Source organism: Rhizophagus irregularis, chromosome 13, assembly GCF_026210795.1.
Source record: "Rhizophagus irregularis chromosome 13, complete sequence".
NCBI classification, from domain to species: domain Eukaryota; kingdom Fungi; phylum Glomeromycota; class Glomeromycetes; order Glomerales; family Glomeraceae; genus Rhizophagus; species Rhizophagus irregularis.
Window position 1 is genome coordinate 697,936 of NC_089441.1, and position 15,973 is coordinate 713,908.

Below are 15,973 nucleotides of genomic sequence, written 5' to 3' on the forward strand. Positions count from 1 at the left end.
GCTAAATAATAATAATGATTTACTATATGTAGCTATGATTATTAATTTTAATAAAATTATGAGGTTGGATATAGGATTGATTAGATTTTTTAAAGTTATAACATATGTTCAATATTGCTAAAACTAAATATTTTTATATATAACAGCAGAATTGTGGCCCTAACTTGATTTTATTATATATGCTTTTATGACAATGAATACTTCAGCTCACTCCTAATTACTAAATGAATCAAGTATATATTGGCTGAATTCTCTGTATTATAACGAACTTTACGTTAATGATTAAATAATTTTTATTTAATTTTAACTTTTTACTATATTATATATTAAAAATTTTATGTCAAAATGTTCTATTTGTTAAATTTCAATATTTTTTTTTAAAAAAAAATTCAAGCTCGTTTATTTATGTTCAAATTCTTGTTATATTTAGGTCCCTTAAAGAGTAAATTATATTAGTGTACTGATTTGGAAGTTAATATTATAATTTCCTTATTTTGACCTTTAATAATATTTCTTGAAATACGAAAAAATTTATTATTCAAAATTATGCTTCAATGAACATAAACTTTACGTTTTTTAAGTAATAAATGATAAAATATAGAAAGTATAACAAAATAATATTAAAATTTTACTGTCGATATAAAAATTTTGGAAAGAATAACATTTTTTTTATTTCATTCAAATCTTTTAAATAAAAAAAAAATATGAACCATAAATATTAAAATAAATAATAAATAAATAATATACAAGCATGCATAATCAAGTTGTATCGGTCTTACTATACAGCAGTAAATAAAAATCATATTTCCGAAATTTTAATCCTCTGGTATAATAGCCTTTTAATTTTCCTATAATGTAAATATACCCTTTCTACTGAATAGCTTCATCCGTGAATGGTAAACAAATGGATTGCCCACTGTACTAAACCAAATCGATACCACCACAGGTTGATCAAACTTTGGTGGCTAAGTATTTGTGGTTTTTGTGTTGAAGGTAATCTCATCAACTTTGCAACAAATTCAACACAGTAACCATTCGTTGAATACGTAGACTGTAACCCAGAGATAACTATCAAGATTGCAGATCCAACACCACCCAATGCCCAAATGAAATAACCGCGAATTACAAACATTCCTACGAGTACCGCTGCACAAAGTGCTGTATATACAATAATAAGAAACCATCCAACAGCTGGTTCAAATTGAATACAATTATAAATTTTAGCTTGGCCCCAATCAGCAATAATATATCCACACGAAGGTATTTCTATGGAAGTATGAAAATTTTCTGGAAAACTAGCCAAACATATTTCATCATTTATAGAATCAAACGGAAGCCACCACTCCCACACACGAATTACGCCCCACATCATAGCCATAAGAGCAACTATTAATGCAAACAATCTTGATATCTCTTCGATTCGGTAATAAATTTTAAATGATTTTCCGTTTTTATCATTTTGATAATCCGATTCTATCCAATCATCATCTGTTGATGAAGTTGTATACTGAGGACTTTCTCCATTAATTACTTTAAAGAACGTTTTCCACCTTTCTTTAAACCCTTTGGTTCCATCTTCAAGGGTAAGTCTGATAATATTAGATCCAATTGTTAAAGGTAAGTTGAAAGGCATATTATATGCTACAATCATTGGACCTTGCTTTGCACTACATACACGCCAAAGAGACAATGAACTACTAATAACGGCCCATAATGCTGAAATAAGGCTGAACCTATTCCATTTATATGTCGGATATAACATTACCATATTGAGAACTAAGACTGTTACGCTTATTGGCCATGGAGTAAGTTGACTTTCTTCTGAAGGTACCAATACAAGGCCTCCGAATGAACTTCCTTTACAGTATATTTCACTACTTGGAAACATATTTTTAGACAACTTTTTGAACACAATAAACTGAATATATCGATATAATTAATCGGTGTTTATTTTTTATTTTGCACGCGATTACAATTATAATTTTGACCTTTTAATTTATGGAATTATAATCTTTATTTATGTAAAATATAATTATAATAATGAAAATAATCCTTTTTAAAAATAATTCATATTCTCCGTTAATTTTATATTTGTATCATGATTTAAAAAAAAAGGAGCTTAAAAAAGTAGATCATTTGAAATTTTGGTACGTTATCGAATTGCTTATCTTGGTATTTGTCTACCAAAAAAAAAATTGGGGGTGATAAACAAACCAAATAGAGCAATAAATTAATTGTAAATTCAAACCTGTTAATCCTATTTCCCCTTCTTGATTTGGAATTATTAAATGAGTCAGCCTAAGTCATCCCGTGGCGCAGTCAGGATATTTTTGCACAAACAAATAATACATTTATTTTTAGCATTAAATATATACAGTATCATTCATAAACAAATAAGGAAACTACTAGAAAGACCATTATAAATAAATTAAGTAAATATTTACATAAATTTATCTCGAATAATAGCTGTTTTTTTATTGGTTCTATGAATAATAATTTTATTTTAAGGATGAAATTCGAACAAAAATTCAAATAGATTACAATGATCAAGATTGGATCGGATATTATCTGCCTAAAAGAATTTTTTATTACTTAATATATTTTATATATTCCTATTATTGCAAATTTTCAAGTATAGACTAAAGCTTGAAAAAATCGGATTATCTTTAAGAGCATAGATGACTTTTTTTTGTTTTATGCATTAATACCTCGTTTTCATCCATTTCATCATAGAAGTCTTCCATTGATGCAATACCATCATAAGGATTATTGGTCCTTTCATCAAACAAATTTATATACTACATACACTCTGTGTCTGGAACACCCTGAATTCTAGGATTAGCTGATTTAACCATTTTGCTAATTGTTTCAAATGCGGTCTTATGTTTCGTTAATGTAAGCATCATGATTTCCTTATTTATGCCCAGCTAGAAAATATTCCAAACATTCTTCAAATCCGTTAGCACTCCAATAATTTTCACATCTTTATTTACAAAACAATCCGCGATAATCATCTCAAGGATTGCTAGTCTAACGTCTCTCTGCTACTATTTTTTTGAGTTCAAAAATTGCATGAATTCCTGGTCTGAGTGCGTTACCCTCGACACGACTTCTTTTATTAAAATTACGTCCTTTCTACCACGGATGTTGAAAGGTAATATTGAACCTTTACGAATGTTAAGGAATCCTTTTTCATTTGAAACATCTTCGAGTACAATCTCATCAGGAAGTTACGGTCCAAGATGAGCATTAAGTTTCTTTGCACTTTGCTAAATAGTTTTCTGCAAGAGTATTTCATTTATAAGGATCTATGTCTTGCTTTGGATATTGTCCACGGAAAAGTACAGGCTTTATGGACAATTTAGTAAAATCAAGAAAACGCTGGAAGCGATCGTAATTAATTGTTGAAAGTGATGCTGTTCGGATTTTACCTTCATATGCTCATAAATAACTTAACTTGAGAGTTGAGACACAACTTCCTCAGTGAGCAAAAAACCTTTAAATAAAATGAAAGATTAAATGTTAGTGGCGAAAAATTAATTGGCAGAAAGACAGGACGAGTTATATTGTGTTCACTTGCATTGAATAATTTATTACGACTCACTTACCACCAGGGTTGATCTATAATAACGCGAATGTGTTTTTTGGGCGGGTTTGACGATAAGAAGCAGGAAAGAAAAGCAAAAGATTATGTAAGTGTTTAAAAAATTACATGGAAATTTCGTTCCCACCGGCTTTTACAATAACTCTAACGCTGTTTCCTCTGGTGTTTCGAAAGACTTCTTCAACTTTTAATCCTGAAACTTCTAATTTATTTTCTTCATTTGACATATCATCAATAGAAGTGGCCTTAATTTGACCCTGATCTATATTAACTTGCCATAGAACGAGTTGATCGGCGTCAACAGTAGCAAACTCGTTTTGTTTCTTATTCTTAATGGCCTCTTTGAGGTCGAAAATAAAGTTGTCACGTAGAAAGCAGAATTGCTTTCATGAGCAAGACAATAAAGTCTGATAGGCGTTCCAGAAATCGTAATTGTAGACATTTTGTACGTTTTTATTTGTATGACAACGGACAAACAGGGAAGAAATTTTTTCTTGTAAAATAAAAATTTGGGACTATATGAGAAATCGAATCATATACAGATTGATCTGATCAGTTACACAACCGGTTTCGTTATTTAGTTTTTTCCGACATTTAACTTACCAATGGTAACGATTTTTTACAAAGAAAAAAATTGATTATTAATGATTTAGCGAATGAAATGTATGATGCTATCAAAGAGGGAGGAAGTACGCGGACCCTAGACCATTTAATGCGAGTTCCAACATCAAGTTATTTCATTGCTCTCTCGCATTTCTGATAAATTTTTATGGCTTAATTCATTCCTATCACTATATCTAACTACAAGATTCTGTTTTCTACAAACACGAAATAAACTATATTTACAAAATCCCGCCAATATAAGTCACTCCTACCCACACAGATATATAGAAATTTTCGATTTTATATAAGCTCCGAAAAAGAAGTTTCCCAAGATTGAATAGTTTCGAGTCTACAGCGTAAATCGGGAGATCAGCAATTGAGGTAAAAAAAGCAATGTAATGTTACTATTTGATTTACACGTCTCATTTTTCGAACATTCCAGTCCGCCTCGTTTTTTAGGAAACCTGACGCTGTAATTCCAGAATTTACCTAGAGAATTTATTAATTGTGGGCGCAGTATTATATTTAGTCTAAGTGTATAAATTTTGTATTTAGTATTATGACTTGTATAACTCCGAGATCATGAGTATAAACTGAGCCATATGTAATGTTTAGTATTACATAGTTCTTGTGTTTGCATTTATTTTTAGAATTGGAAATGAGAATTAGAATCGTAAAATTGCTAGATAAGGGAAGAAGCTTGGAGATTAAAAATGAAGGAATATTTATTTTTACAAGGAAAAAGGTGTTCGAATTAGAATTCTGACGGGGAAAGTGAGTAGAAGTGAAAGGTTCACTAAAAATAAAACTTGGAATAAGAATTGGAGATTTCAAAAAGGAGAACCGAAATATTTTTATGATCTTAGAATTTTTTTGTTATGAAAATCAATTTCTATAAATAGGGTGAGATTTAGGACAACGAAAAAGGAAATGAAATCAATGGGAATAATCATGAATCATGAATTATTATAACTAATTATATTAGGATATATTATTAAAGGTAGTGTGTATGCTGATCATTTTTCATAAGTGCGCAGTGGTAAATAATTTTGTTGATCACATGAGGTTCCAGAAACTCGGTACGTATTAAAGCGGGTTTCAAAACGAGTTTTTCTTTTGCTGACATATAGTAATATGACACGTAACTGATATCAAAATTATTAAAAAAATTTTTCAAAACTCAAGTTATTAAAAAAAAATAAAAAATATTCGTAGTATTGTTCTTTCAGTATTTAATGACGATATTATTTCAATAAATAAGATGTTATTTTGTTAATTGTATGGCTGTAATAAATTACTTGATTATATACTTCCTGCTAAACAATTCCCTACACGTTCTTTCCAAGACCAATAGCCAAAACAAACTAACCTTAAATAAAGTTTAAGCAAGTCAAAGAAGTATTATTAAAGGAAACTAAATTTAGTAAAAATAAGTGGAAACCAGAAAGTAATAATGGAATGTTTATAGAAATGAGGTAGGGAATAAAATTAAATGATTCTAATTTAATTTTTTTTAATGAAAGAGGGGAGAGTGTGAAACTAGACTAAATTTAACAATAAAATACGCGTGAAAGTGAAATCAATAAAATTTTTTAACTAAATGGGATAAGGAATAATATTACTGATTCAGAGTTAAATTTTTTAGTTGAAAAAGGGAAAGGGAGCGAAATCAGATGAGATATAACGTAAAATACGAAATTTTTTCATAAAAATAAGGTAAATAATGACATAACATTTAATGAAATATATTTAAAAATGGTTCTAATTGAATTTTTAAAGAATGAAATATAGAATCAATTCAAAATTACATGGTTTATAAATATATACAGGTGAGGAACATGATGGTGGCTAACAGTTATTTGAAATTATTTATTTGATGCTAATGAACTATATTTAATTTGTAGATATTAAAATGATAAACATATTATCATCTACACGGATATTACGATGGGTTTGCTTTATTCTTTAGAAGCAAAGGTGGAAGGATGTACGTGCGAAGTACAGTATATGTATGCCAATACTTTCCGTGCAGGCGGTGGCATAAGCAATCTACATATCATAATAGAAATATTACTGTTATTAATTTAACCATAGAATACAAAATTTATGTTCTTATTCGTTAGACGCGTAAAAAGTAATAAATTTCAATAGTTAACGCTAATTTTACTAAATAAATAGTTCTTTGGTATTTTAAAATAAATATAGAACTAACTACAGTGTAAAGAAATGGTTTACAAAAGTATTTCTAATAAGTTAAAACAATAAACACTTTTAAAAAAGTATTTATTCAGTATTTAAATTATATTATATTATAAACGTATTATAAGCGTTACCAAGTTCTTTTGTTGAGTCGACACCAGTAAATAGGAAACCAATAAAAACCTTATTTGCCCATTCGCAAAAAAAGATTCCCATTCGCAACTTCATACGACGTTTTTTCAAAAGTTTTTTATGCAACAAAATTTTTTAAAGTTGCAAAGTGTTGCTCAAGTTCGTGGCTTTCTAAACATATAAATTTTTACCCCCTTACGTTAGTATTACAAAGTCTATATTGTACTGAAAATTTGTATTCCGATTTGCCATGTTGATCAATAAGAAATTATCACGTGATTTACAATACCTTTAAATTAAGCATTATATTATTATATTTGTTAAATCTTATCTTATTAATAACTGATAAGGTCCATTTCAACACATATAATTTTTTAATCTTGGCCGGAACAATAATTTTGTCAATTTTAAAAGTCTTTTAAACTGAACACTATGAATTCTTTTTTACCAGGAAATTATTTACGGTATATCGTGTTTAAGTTTCTAATAAATAAACAGATAAAATGTTAATCATCAAATGTTTACGTTTAAATAACTTTCAGTAGTTTTCTCTTTATATTTCCTCCAAGTTTTGTTAAACTCTTTAGTCTTCACGTTCATACACTACACAATTTTTTTTTACTCCTATAACAATGGATTTATTAAGAAAAATAAAATTTTTTGAATTTTACTTAGACATCATGGTTCATCTTGCTGAAATCTTTTGCCGAAGGGATATTTCACCGACGGAAGAGATGTTTCACTGAAAGGACGTTTCACCAAAAGTAGTACATTTTATCGAATCCGTTTCATCGCCGAATGGACATTTCGTCGAAAATGGTAGCAATTAACATTTTTATAAAAAGAATTCATCGCGTAATGAAAATAAACATAAATTATTTTAGAGATCTTTTTTTTTCAAGGATATTATCACTTTAACATTTAAGTAACTGATATTAATTGTTATATTTTCCTGCTGATAACATTTATTTACGAAAAGTAAGTGAAAAAAGATTAATGTATTATAAACAACGAGATAAATTTAATAAAAATTATCTAATTCAAAAATTTTTCTAGAAAAGATTTCTTAATAATCTATTTAGTATAAATTTTTTGGCAAAATGTTCATTCAGCAAAATATGATATCCATTTGGAGAAATGTCCATATGAATATCTATTGTTGTTATATTATCCTGTAAAAAATCTGACCCGTGTTTTATCTTTCCATGTTTTTTCCGTGAATGTATCATTTTCATGGAATTTATAGCCTTAAATCATGGGAATTTTCATCTCGCTAACACGGATATCCATGAATGTATCATTTTCACGGAATTTTATGGAAGACACGGAGAAATAATGGAAATATTCGGATAAAAATTTTTTATAGGGTTAAGTTTGATTTAGAAACATGTATATTAAATTTTTTCGTTACGTTTCAATATTTTAATTCATTTGCAATACTTCTACAATAAATAAAAATGTATAGTATTAAATAGCAACAAATTTCCCATTCTTTATTAATAATAGAAGAAATTATCAAATCAAAGTTAACTGTTAATAACATAAACCATAAATAAATAATAGTTCCATTTTAAAGAAGGTAGAAATATAAATAAAAGTACATATTCAACATAAGATATAAACTTAATAAAGAAATAATAATATAAATAAAAAAATTTGGAAATATTGAAATATTCGAAATATTTAAGAACTATTTTCATTATCATTAACTATCTCTATATCAAATAAATTAAAAATTAACATTATGTGCATATATTGTAACAATGTATGATAAATTAAATCAAATACCTCTTGAGCTAGGAACCTCTAAATCAAGTAATTGTGAATCTTGACAATCTGTTAAAGGATAATATTAGTAAATATTATATAATTAATTATTTGATTATATAAGATGTGAACATGGTACCTTTATTTTCTTCTTCATTTAGATATGAAGTAATGATAGGTGAATTAATGGGTTTTGGCAAATTACTAAATGTAAATAATCTACTAGTATAAACGGCATCAGGATTCTTTTCATATGTAGTTGAAATATTTGGTATCTCTTTGTCAGCTTCTTCAAAAATAGCTTTAATTTCCTTTCTTTTATAACCAAATTCTCCTTCTTCTTGATCTTCATCATTAGTACAAGATAAATACCAAAAATGTAATATATTAAATAATTCGTTTGCTGTTGGCCTTTGATCAGGAATAGCATTCATACATCTATAAGCTAATTTTTTATAAATTTTAGGAGTTCCTTTTCCAAATTCTGGTCTGAGTCCATTACATATTTCTAATGCTAATCCAATATTGTGTTTTCTTTTATGAAAGGGTGGTTTTCCAGATGATAATTCCGTCATAATTACACCAAAACTATAGATATCAGAAGATAATGTATATGGTTCTCCATTTAATACTTCTGGAGCAACATATGGCAACACACCACATAACTTACCATCTGATGTTTGTTTATTTAATGGTCCTGATAATCCAAAATCTGAAATATAGGACATATTGGACTTTATTATACCACCATAATAAATCTGTAATATATTTCCACTATGAAAATCCTTATGACAATATCCTAATTTATGTAACTTATCAAGGTCATATGATAATTTATATAAGAAATTAATTTTATCTTTCCATAAAATATTATTAAAATCTTTTGAAAGTACACTTCTTAAATTTCCCATTTCTGAAAATTCAACAATCATCATAAATTCTTTGGTTACTGGATCTTTTGTCATTCCATAAAATTTTAGCAAATCAGTTCTTTCTCTACAATAATCACAATGTATTTGAAGCTATGATAATTTAAATTAAAATATTTTAAACATAATATTAATTAACAGAATAAAATTACACATTGTAAATTTGAATATAAAATATACCTCATTTAAATATTCAACTGATATATTCTGTGAATCATTTAACCTTTTCAAGGCAATTTTCATTGGGCTGGATTCTTTTTTTTTCCAAATTCCATCATATTTTCTTTTATATTTTGCTTGACCATCAACCCATGTTGCAGAATATACTTTAGCAAATCCACCTTCTCCAATTTGTTTTATATCTTCAAATCTATCAAATGGTACCCATTCAAGAAATAATGGATAATAATCATCATCATTATTAAAACTTATCTTTGCATTATAAATCGTATCCTTGATAAATTCATCAATATTGTGATTTTCACTGGTCCATCCTTCAATTATGCAACGAGGAACACATTCTTTACACCATGGTTTATAATTATAGTAATAACAATTTTTATGGTTGATATTTACTGAACTTGAATCAAGTTCAGATTCAACTTGAATTTCATTTTCTTTATAATTATCCTTACTCAATTTTTTTATATTAAATTTGGATACTAACTTTTTTATTTTTCTATTAATGTAACTCATTTTTATAATTAAGAATTTTGATAGAAAATAAATTCGTAAAAAAAAACTGGGCGTTTACTTATTATTTGGATAAAAAAGGAATAGTAAGATAGAAAATGTTTGTATTACAGAAATTCATTTATTAGGAATCAGATTGGCGTAAAAATAATAGTTGTACAGAAAAAACAAAATGATCGACGATATTAGGTCCATTTTAACAATTTTTTTTAATCTTGGCCGAAACAATAATTTTGGGTCTTTTAAACTGAACACTATGAATTTTTTTTTTTGCCAGGAAATTATTTACGGTACATCGTGTTTATGTTTTTGATAAATATAAAATCTTAAATATTTTATAATAAAATGTTAATCATCAAATGTTTACTTTTAAATAGTAGTTTTCTCTTTATTTTCCTCCAAGTTTTGTTAGACCTTTTAATCTTCACGTTCATACACTACACAATTTTTTTTTGCTCTTATAGCAATAGATTTATTAAGAAAAATATAATTTTGAATTTTACTTAGACGTCATAAAATAAATTGTACGTTAAAAAAAAACAGAATAATCAAATTATACAGACGTGTAACGTAGGTGTATATAAAAATATCAAAATTATCATGCACAGACGTAAAATTTAAAATTTGACACGAGAAACTTGGATTTTTTTTTTTAATTTTATTAAAAGGGTTTATATATAATCGAAGAAATATGAAGTTCTGTATTTTTTTTATTAAATAGAATCTTTGTTAAAACATTATAAAACTGAATTATTTCGAACAGTTGACGGTCAAGACACATGAAGATGATCTTTTTAAAATAGCCAAAATATGGAATATGGGTGGTAATTTCTCAATGAAAATAAACATCAACAAATTATTTACAATATTTCTACAATAAATAAAAAATATATAATATTAAATAGTAATAAATTTCCCATTCTTTATTAATAGAAGAAATTATCAAATCAAAGTTAACTAGTATTAATAAACTATAAATAAATAATAGTTCCATTTTAAAGAAGGTGGAAATATAAATAAAAGTCCATATTTAATATAAGATATAAACTTATAAAGAAATAATAATATAAATAAAAAATTTGGGATATTGAAATATTAGAAATATTCAAGAACTATTTTCATTGACTATCTCTATATCAAATAAATTAAAATTAACATTGTGTACATATATTGTAACAATGTATGATAAATTAAATCAAATACCTCTTGATTGCGATGAGCTAGGAACCTCTAAATCAAGTAATTGTGAATCTTGGCAATCTGTTAAAGAATAATATTAGTAATATTATATAATTAAATTATTTGATTATATAATATGTAAACATGGTACCTTTATTTTCTTCTTCATTTAGATATGAAGTAATGATAGGTGAATTAATGGGTTTTGGCAAATTACTAAATGTAAATAATCTACTAGTATAAACGGCATCAGGATTCTTTTCATATGTAGTTGAAATATTTGGTATCTCTTTATCAGCTTCTTCAAATATGGCTTTAATTTCTTCTTCATTATTAGTACAAGATAAATACCAGACTTGTAATATATCAAATAATTCGTTTGCTGTTGGCCTTTGATCAGGAATAGCATCCATACATCTATAAGCTAATTTTTTATAAATTTCAGGAGTTCCTTTTCCAAATTCTGGTCTGAGTCCATTACATATTTCTAATGCTAAGATAGCATCATGTTTTCTTTTATGAAAGGGTGGTTTTCCGGATGATAATTCCGTCATAATTACACCAAAACTATAGATATCAGATGATGTTGTATATGGCTCTTTATTTAATACTTCCGGAGCAACATATGGCAACACTCCACATATTTTACCATCTGATTTTTGTTTATTCAATGGTCCTGATAATCCAAAATCTGAAATATAGGAAGTATTGACCCTTAAATCTTTATGATAAATTTGTAATATATTTCCACTATGAAAATCCCTATGACAAAATCCTATATTATGTAATTTATCAAGGTCAAAAGATAATTTAAATAAGGACGTAATTTTATCTTTCCATAAAATATTATTAAAATCTTTTGAAAGTATACTTCTTAAATTTCCCATTTCTGAAAATTGAACAATCATCATAAATTCTTTGGTTACTGGATCTTTTGTCGTTCCATAAAATTTTAGCAAATTATTGTTTTCCCTACAATAATCCCAATGTATTTGAAGCTATAATTTAAATTAAAAATAGTTTAAACATAAATTAATTAACAGAACAAAATAACATATTGTAAATTTGAATATAAAATATACCTCATTTAAATATTCAACTGATATATACTGTGAATCATTTAACCTTTTCAAGGCAATTTCCATTGGGCTGGATTCTTTTTTTTTCCAAACTCCATCACTTCACCATCAACCCATGTTGCAGAATATACTTCAGCAAATCCACCTTCCCCAATTTTTTTTATATCCTCAAATCTATTAAATGGTACCCATTCAAGAAATAATGGATAACCATCAATATCTTCATCATCTATCTTTGCATTATAAATCGTATCCTTGATAAATTCATCAATATCGTGATTTTCACTGGTCCATCCTTCAATTATGCAACGAGGAACACATTCTTTACACCATAGTCTTTTATCTTTTTCGTTATAACAATTTTCATGGTTGATGTTTACTGAACTTGAATCATTGTCGGAAATATTTAATTTATCAAGTTCAGATTCAACTTGAATTTCATTTTCTTTATAATTATCCTTACTCATTTTATTTTATAATTAAAAATTTCGGTAAAAAAATTTGTAACATATTGGGCGTTTATTTAAATAAGGATATTTAATATATAACTAAAAATAGAATAGGAAGATAGAAAATGTTTGTATTACAGAAATTCATTTATTAGGAATTAGATTGGGCGTAAAAATTTAGTTGTACAGAAAAAAAAATGTTGTACAAAAAGATCGACGATATATTAAGAAAAAGAAAAATAATAAAACAATATTCCTTTAACCTAAAATAATATCATACATAAGGTCCATTTCAACACATAATTTTTAATCTTGGCCAAAACAATAATTTTTGGTCAATTTTAAGTCTTTTAAACTGAATTTTTTTTTTTTGCCAGGAAATTATTTACAGTATATCGTGTTTGTGTTTTTAATAGATAAAATCTTAAACCTTTTATAATAAAGTGGTAATCATCAAATGTTTACGTTTAAAAACTTTCAGTAGTTTTCTCTTTTATTTTCCTCCAAGTTAGACTTTTTAATCTTCGCGTTCATGCACTACACAATTTTTTTTTTACTCCTATAGCAATATATTTATTAAGAAAAATATAATTTTTTGAATTTTATTTAGACGTCAAAATCAATTGTACGTTAAAGAAAAACAAAACATGATAGTCAAATTATACAGACGTGTAACGTACTAGTGTATATAAAAATATCAAAATTCAGTTATCATTCAGACAAAATTTGATACGAGAAACTTAGATTTTTTTTTTAATTTTATTAAAGGGATTTTTATATAATCGAAGAAATATAAAGTTTTGTATTTTTTATTAAATATAATCTTTGTAAAACATTATAAAGCTGAATTATTTCGATAATTGAAAACAGTTGACTGGTCAAGACACGAAGATGATCTTTTTTTAAATAGCCAAAATATGGAATATGGGTGGTAATTTCTCAATGAAAATAAACATCAACAAATTATTTGCAATATTTCTACAATAAATAAAAAATATATAATATTAAATAGTAATAAATTTCCCGTTCTTTATTAATAATAGAAGAAATTATCAAATCAAAGTTAACTATTAATAAACTATAAATAAATAATAGTTTCATTTTAAAGAAGGTAGAAATGTAAATAAAAGTACATATTCACCATAAGATATAAACTTATAAAGAAATAATAATATATTGAAATATTAGAAATATTTAAGAACTATTTTCATTAACTATCTCTATATCAAATAAATTAAAATTAACATTATGTACATATATTGTAACAATGTATGATAAATTAAATCAAATACCTCTTGAGCTAGAAACCTCTAAATCAAGTAATTGTGAATCTTGGCAATCTGTTAAAGAATAACATTAGTAAATATTACATAATTAGTAAATATTTGATTATATAAGATGTGAACATGGTACCTTTATTTTCTTCTTCATTTAGATATGAAGTAATGATAGGTGAATTAATGGGTTTTGACAAATTACTAAATGTAAATAATCTACTAGTATAAACGGCATCAGGATTCTTTTCATATGTAGTTGAAATATTTGGTATCTCTTTATCAGCTTCTTCAAACATGGCTTTAATTTCTTTTACTTTATAACCAAATTCTTCTATTTCTCGATACCCATCCCTATCATAAATATGAGAATTATACCAAAACATCAAATTATTTTTTAATTCATCTGCTGTTGGTCTTTGATCAGGATTAGCATTCATACATCTATAAGCTAACTTTTTATAAATTTCAGGAGTTCCTTTTCCAAATTCTGGTCTGAGTCCATTACATATTTCTAATGCTAAGATAGTATCATGTTTTCTTTTATGAAAGGGTGGTTTTCCAGATGATAATTCCGTCATAATTGCACCAAAACTATAGATATCAGAAGATAATGTATATGATTCTCCATTTAATACTTCTGGAGCAACATATGGCAACACACCACATATCTTACCATCTGATTTTTGTTTATTTAATGGTCCTGATAATCCAAAATCTGAAATATAGGACATATTGGACTTTACATCTTTATTATAAACTTGTAATATATTTCCGCTATGAAAATCCTTATGACAATATCCTAAATTATGTAATCTATCAAGGTCATATGATAATTTATATAAGAAATTAATTTTATCTTTCCATAAAATATTATTAAAATCTTTTGAAAGTACACTTCTTAAATTTCCAATTTCTGAAAATTCAATAATCATCATAAATTCTTTGGTTACTGGATCTTTTGTCATTCCATAAAATTTTAGCAAATTATTGTTTTCCCTACAATAATCCCAATGTATTTGAAGCTATAATTTAAATTAAAAATAGTTTAAACATATATTAATTAACAAAACGAAATTACATATTGTAAATTTGAATATAAAATATACCTCATTTAAATATTCAACTGATATATTCTGTGAATCATTTAACCTTTTCAAGGCAATTTTCATTGGGCTGGATTCTTTTTTTTTCCAAGTTACATCATCTTGTCTTTCATATTTTGCTTGACCATCAACCCATGTTGCAGAATATACTTTAGCAAATCCACCTTCCCCAATTTGTTTTATATCTTCAAATCTATTAAATGGTACCCATTCAAGAAATAATGGATAATAAACATCATTATTAATATATTTTATCTTTGCATTATAAATCGTATCCTTGATAAATTCATCAATATCGTGATTTTCACTGGTCCATCCTTCAATTATGCAACGGGGGACACATTCTTTACACCATGGTTTTTCATTACTTGATTTATAACAATCTTTATGCATCAATTTATTAAATTTTGATGCTAATTGTTTTATTTTACTATTAATATAACTCATTTTATGATTAAAAATTTCAGTAAAAAAATTATTTGTAAAATATTGGGCGTTTATTTAAATTCTTTTTAATAGATGATGTTTGTATCACAGAAATTCATTTATTAGGAATTAGATTGGCGTAAAAATCAGTTGTACATAAAAAAAAAAAATGTTGTACAAAATGATCGACAATAAATTCATACATATCCATAATCTTTTAATCTTGGCCGAAACAATAATTTTGTCAATTTTAAAACTGAACTCTATGAATTTTTTTTTTTGCCAGAAAATTATTTACGGTACATCGTGTTTAATAAATAAACAGATAAAATCTTAAACCTTTTGTAATAAAGTGTTAATCATCAACTACGTTTAAATAACTTTCAGTAGTTTTCTCTTTTATTTTCCTCTAAGTTTTGTTAGACTTTTTAATCTTTACGTTCAACACTTCACAATTATTTTTTGCTCCTATAGCAATATATTTATTGAGAAAAATATAATTTTTGAATTTTATTTAGACGTCATAAAATAAA

At 26.3% G+C, this 15,973-nt stretch overlaps 5 protein-coding genes across 5 annotated transcripts; all 5 read right to left on the reverse strand.

Moving 5' to 3' along the window:
• Nucleotides 1–883: 883 nt before the first annotated feature.
• Nucleotides 884–1,888, reverse strand: OCT59_004785 (uncharacterized protein; the record flags this gene model as incomplete). Its single annotated transcript, XM_025314076.2, has 1 exon — nucleotides 884–1,888. One exon carries the CDS (start codon nucleotides 1,886–1,888, stop codon nucleotides 884–886), a length of 1,005 nt encoding a protein of 334 aa, XP_025185997.1.
• Nucleotides 1,889–8,221: 6,333 nt separating this feature from the next.
• OCT59_004786 (uncharacterized protein) lies at nucleotides 8,222–9,930 on the reverse strand (the record flags this gene model as incomplete). Its single annotated transcript, XM_066137934.1, has 5 exons — nucleotides 8,222–8,253; nucleotides 8,327–8,374; nucleotides 8,445–8,750; nucleotides 9,315–9,327; nucleotides 9,415–9,930. 5 exons carry the CDS (start codon nucleotides 9,928–9,930, stop codon nucleotides 8,222–8,224), a joined length of 915 nt encoding a protein of 304 aa, XP_065997127.1.
• A 1,102-nt stretch (nucleotides 9,931–11,032) lies between these two features.
• OCT59_004787 (uncharacterized protein) lies at nucleotides 11,033–11,519 on the reverse strand (the record flags this gene model as incomplete). The annotated part of the gene is made up of 3 exons (XM_025324460.2): nucleotides 11,033–11,058; nucleotides 11,131–11,187; nucleotides 11,258–11,519. 3 exons carry the CDS (start codon nucleotides 11,517–11,519, stop codon nucleotides 11,033–11,035), a joined length of 345 nt encoding a protein of 114 aa, XP_025185999.2.
• A 716-nt stretch (nucleotides 11,520–12,235) lies between these two features.
• On the reverse strand, nucleotides 12,236–12,652 carry OCT59_004788 (uncharacterized protein; the record flags this gene model as incomplete). Its single annotated transcript, XM_066137935.1, has 1 exon — nucleotides 12,236–12,652. One exon carries the CDS (start codon nucleotides 12,650–12,652, stop codon nucleotides 12,236–12,238), a length of 417 nt encoding a protein of 138 aa, XP_065997128.1.
• Nucleotides 12,653–13,828: 1,176 nt separating this feature from the next.
• On the reverse strand, nucleotides 13,829–15,461 carry OCT59_004789 (uncharacterized protein; the record flags this gene model as incomplete). Its single annotated transcript, XM_066137937.1, has 5 exons — nucleotides 13,829–13,854; nucleotides 13,927–13,974; nucleotides 14,048–14,363; nucleotides 14,862–14,933; nucleotides 15,018–15,461. The coding sequence occupies 5 exons, from the start codon at nucleotides 15,459–15,461 to the stop codon at nucleotides 13,829–13,831; spliced, it is 906 nt and encodes a 301-aa protein (XP_065997129.1).
• Nucleotides 15,462–15,973: the final 512 nt, after the last annotated feature.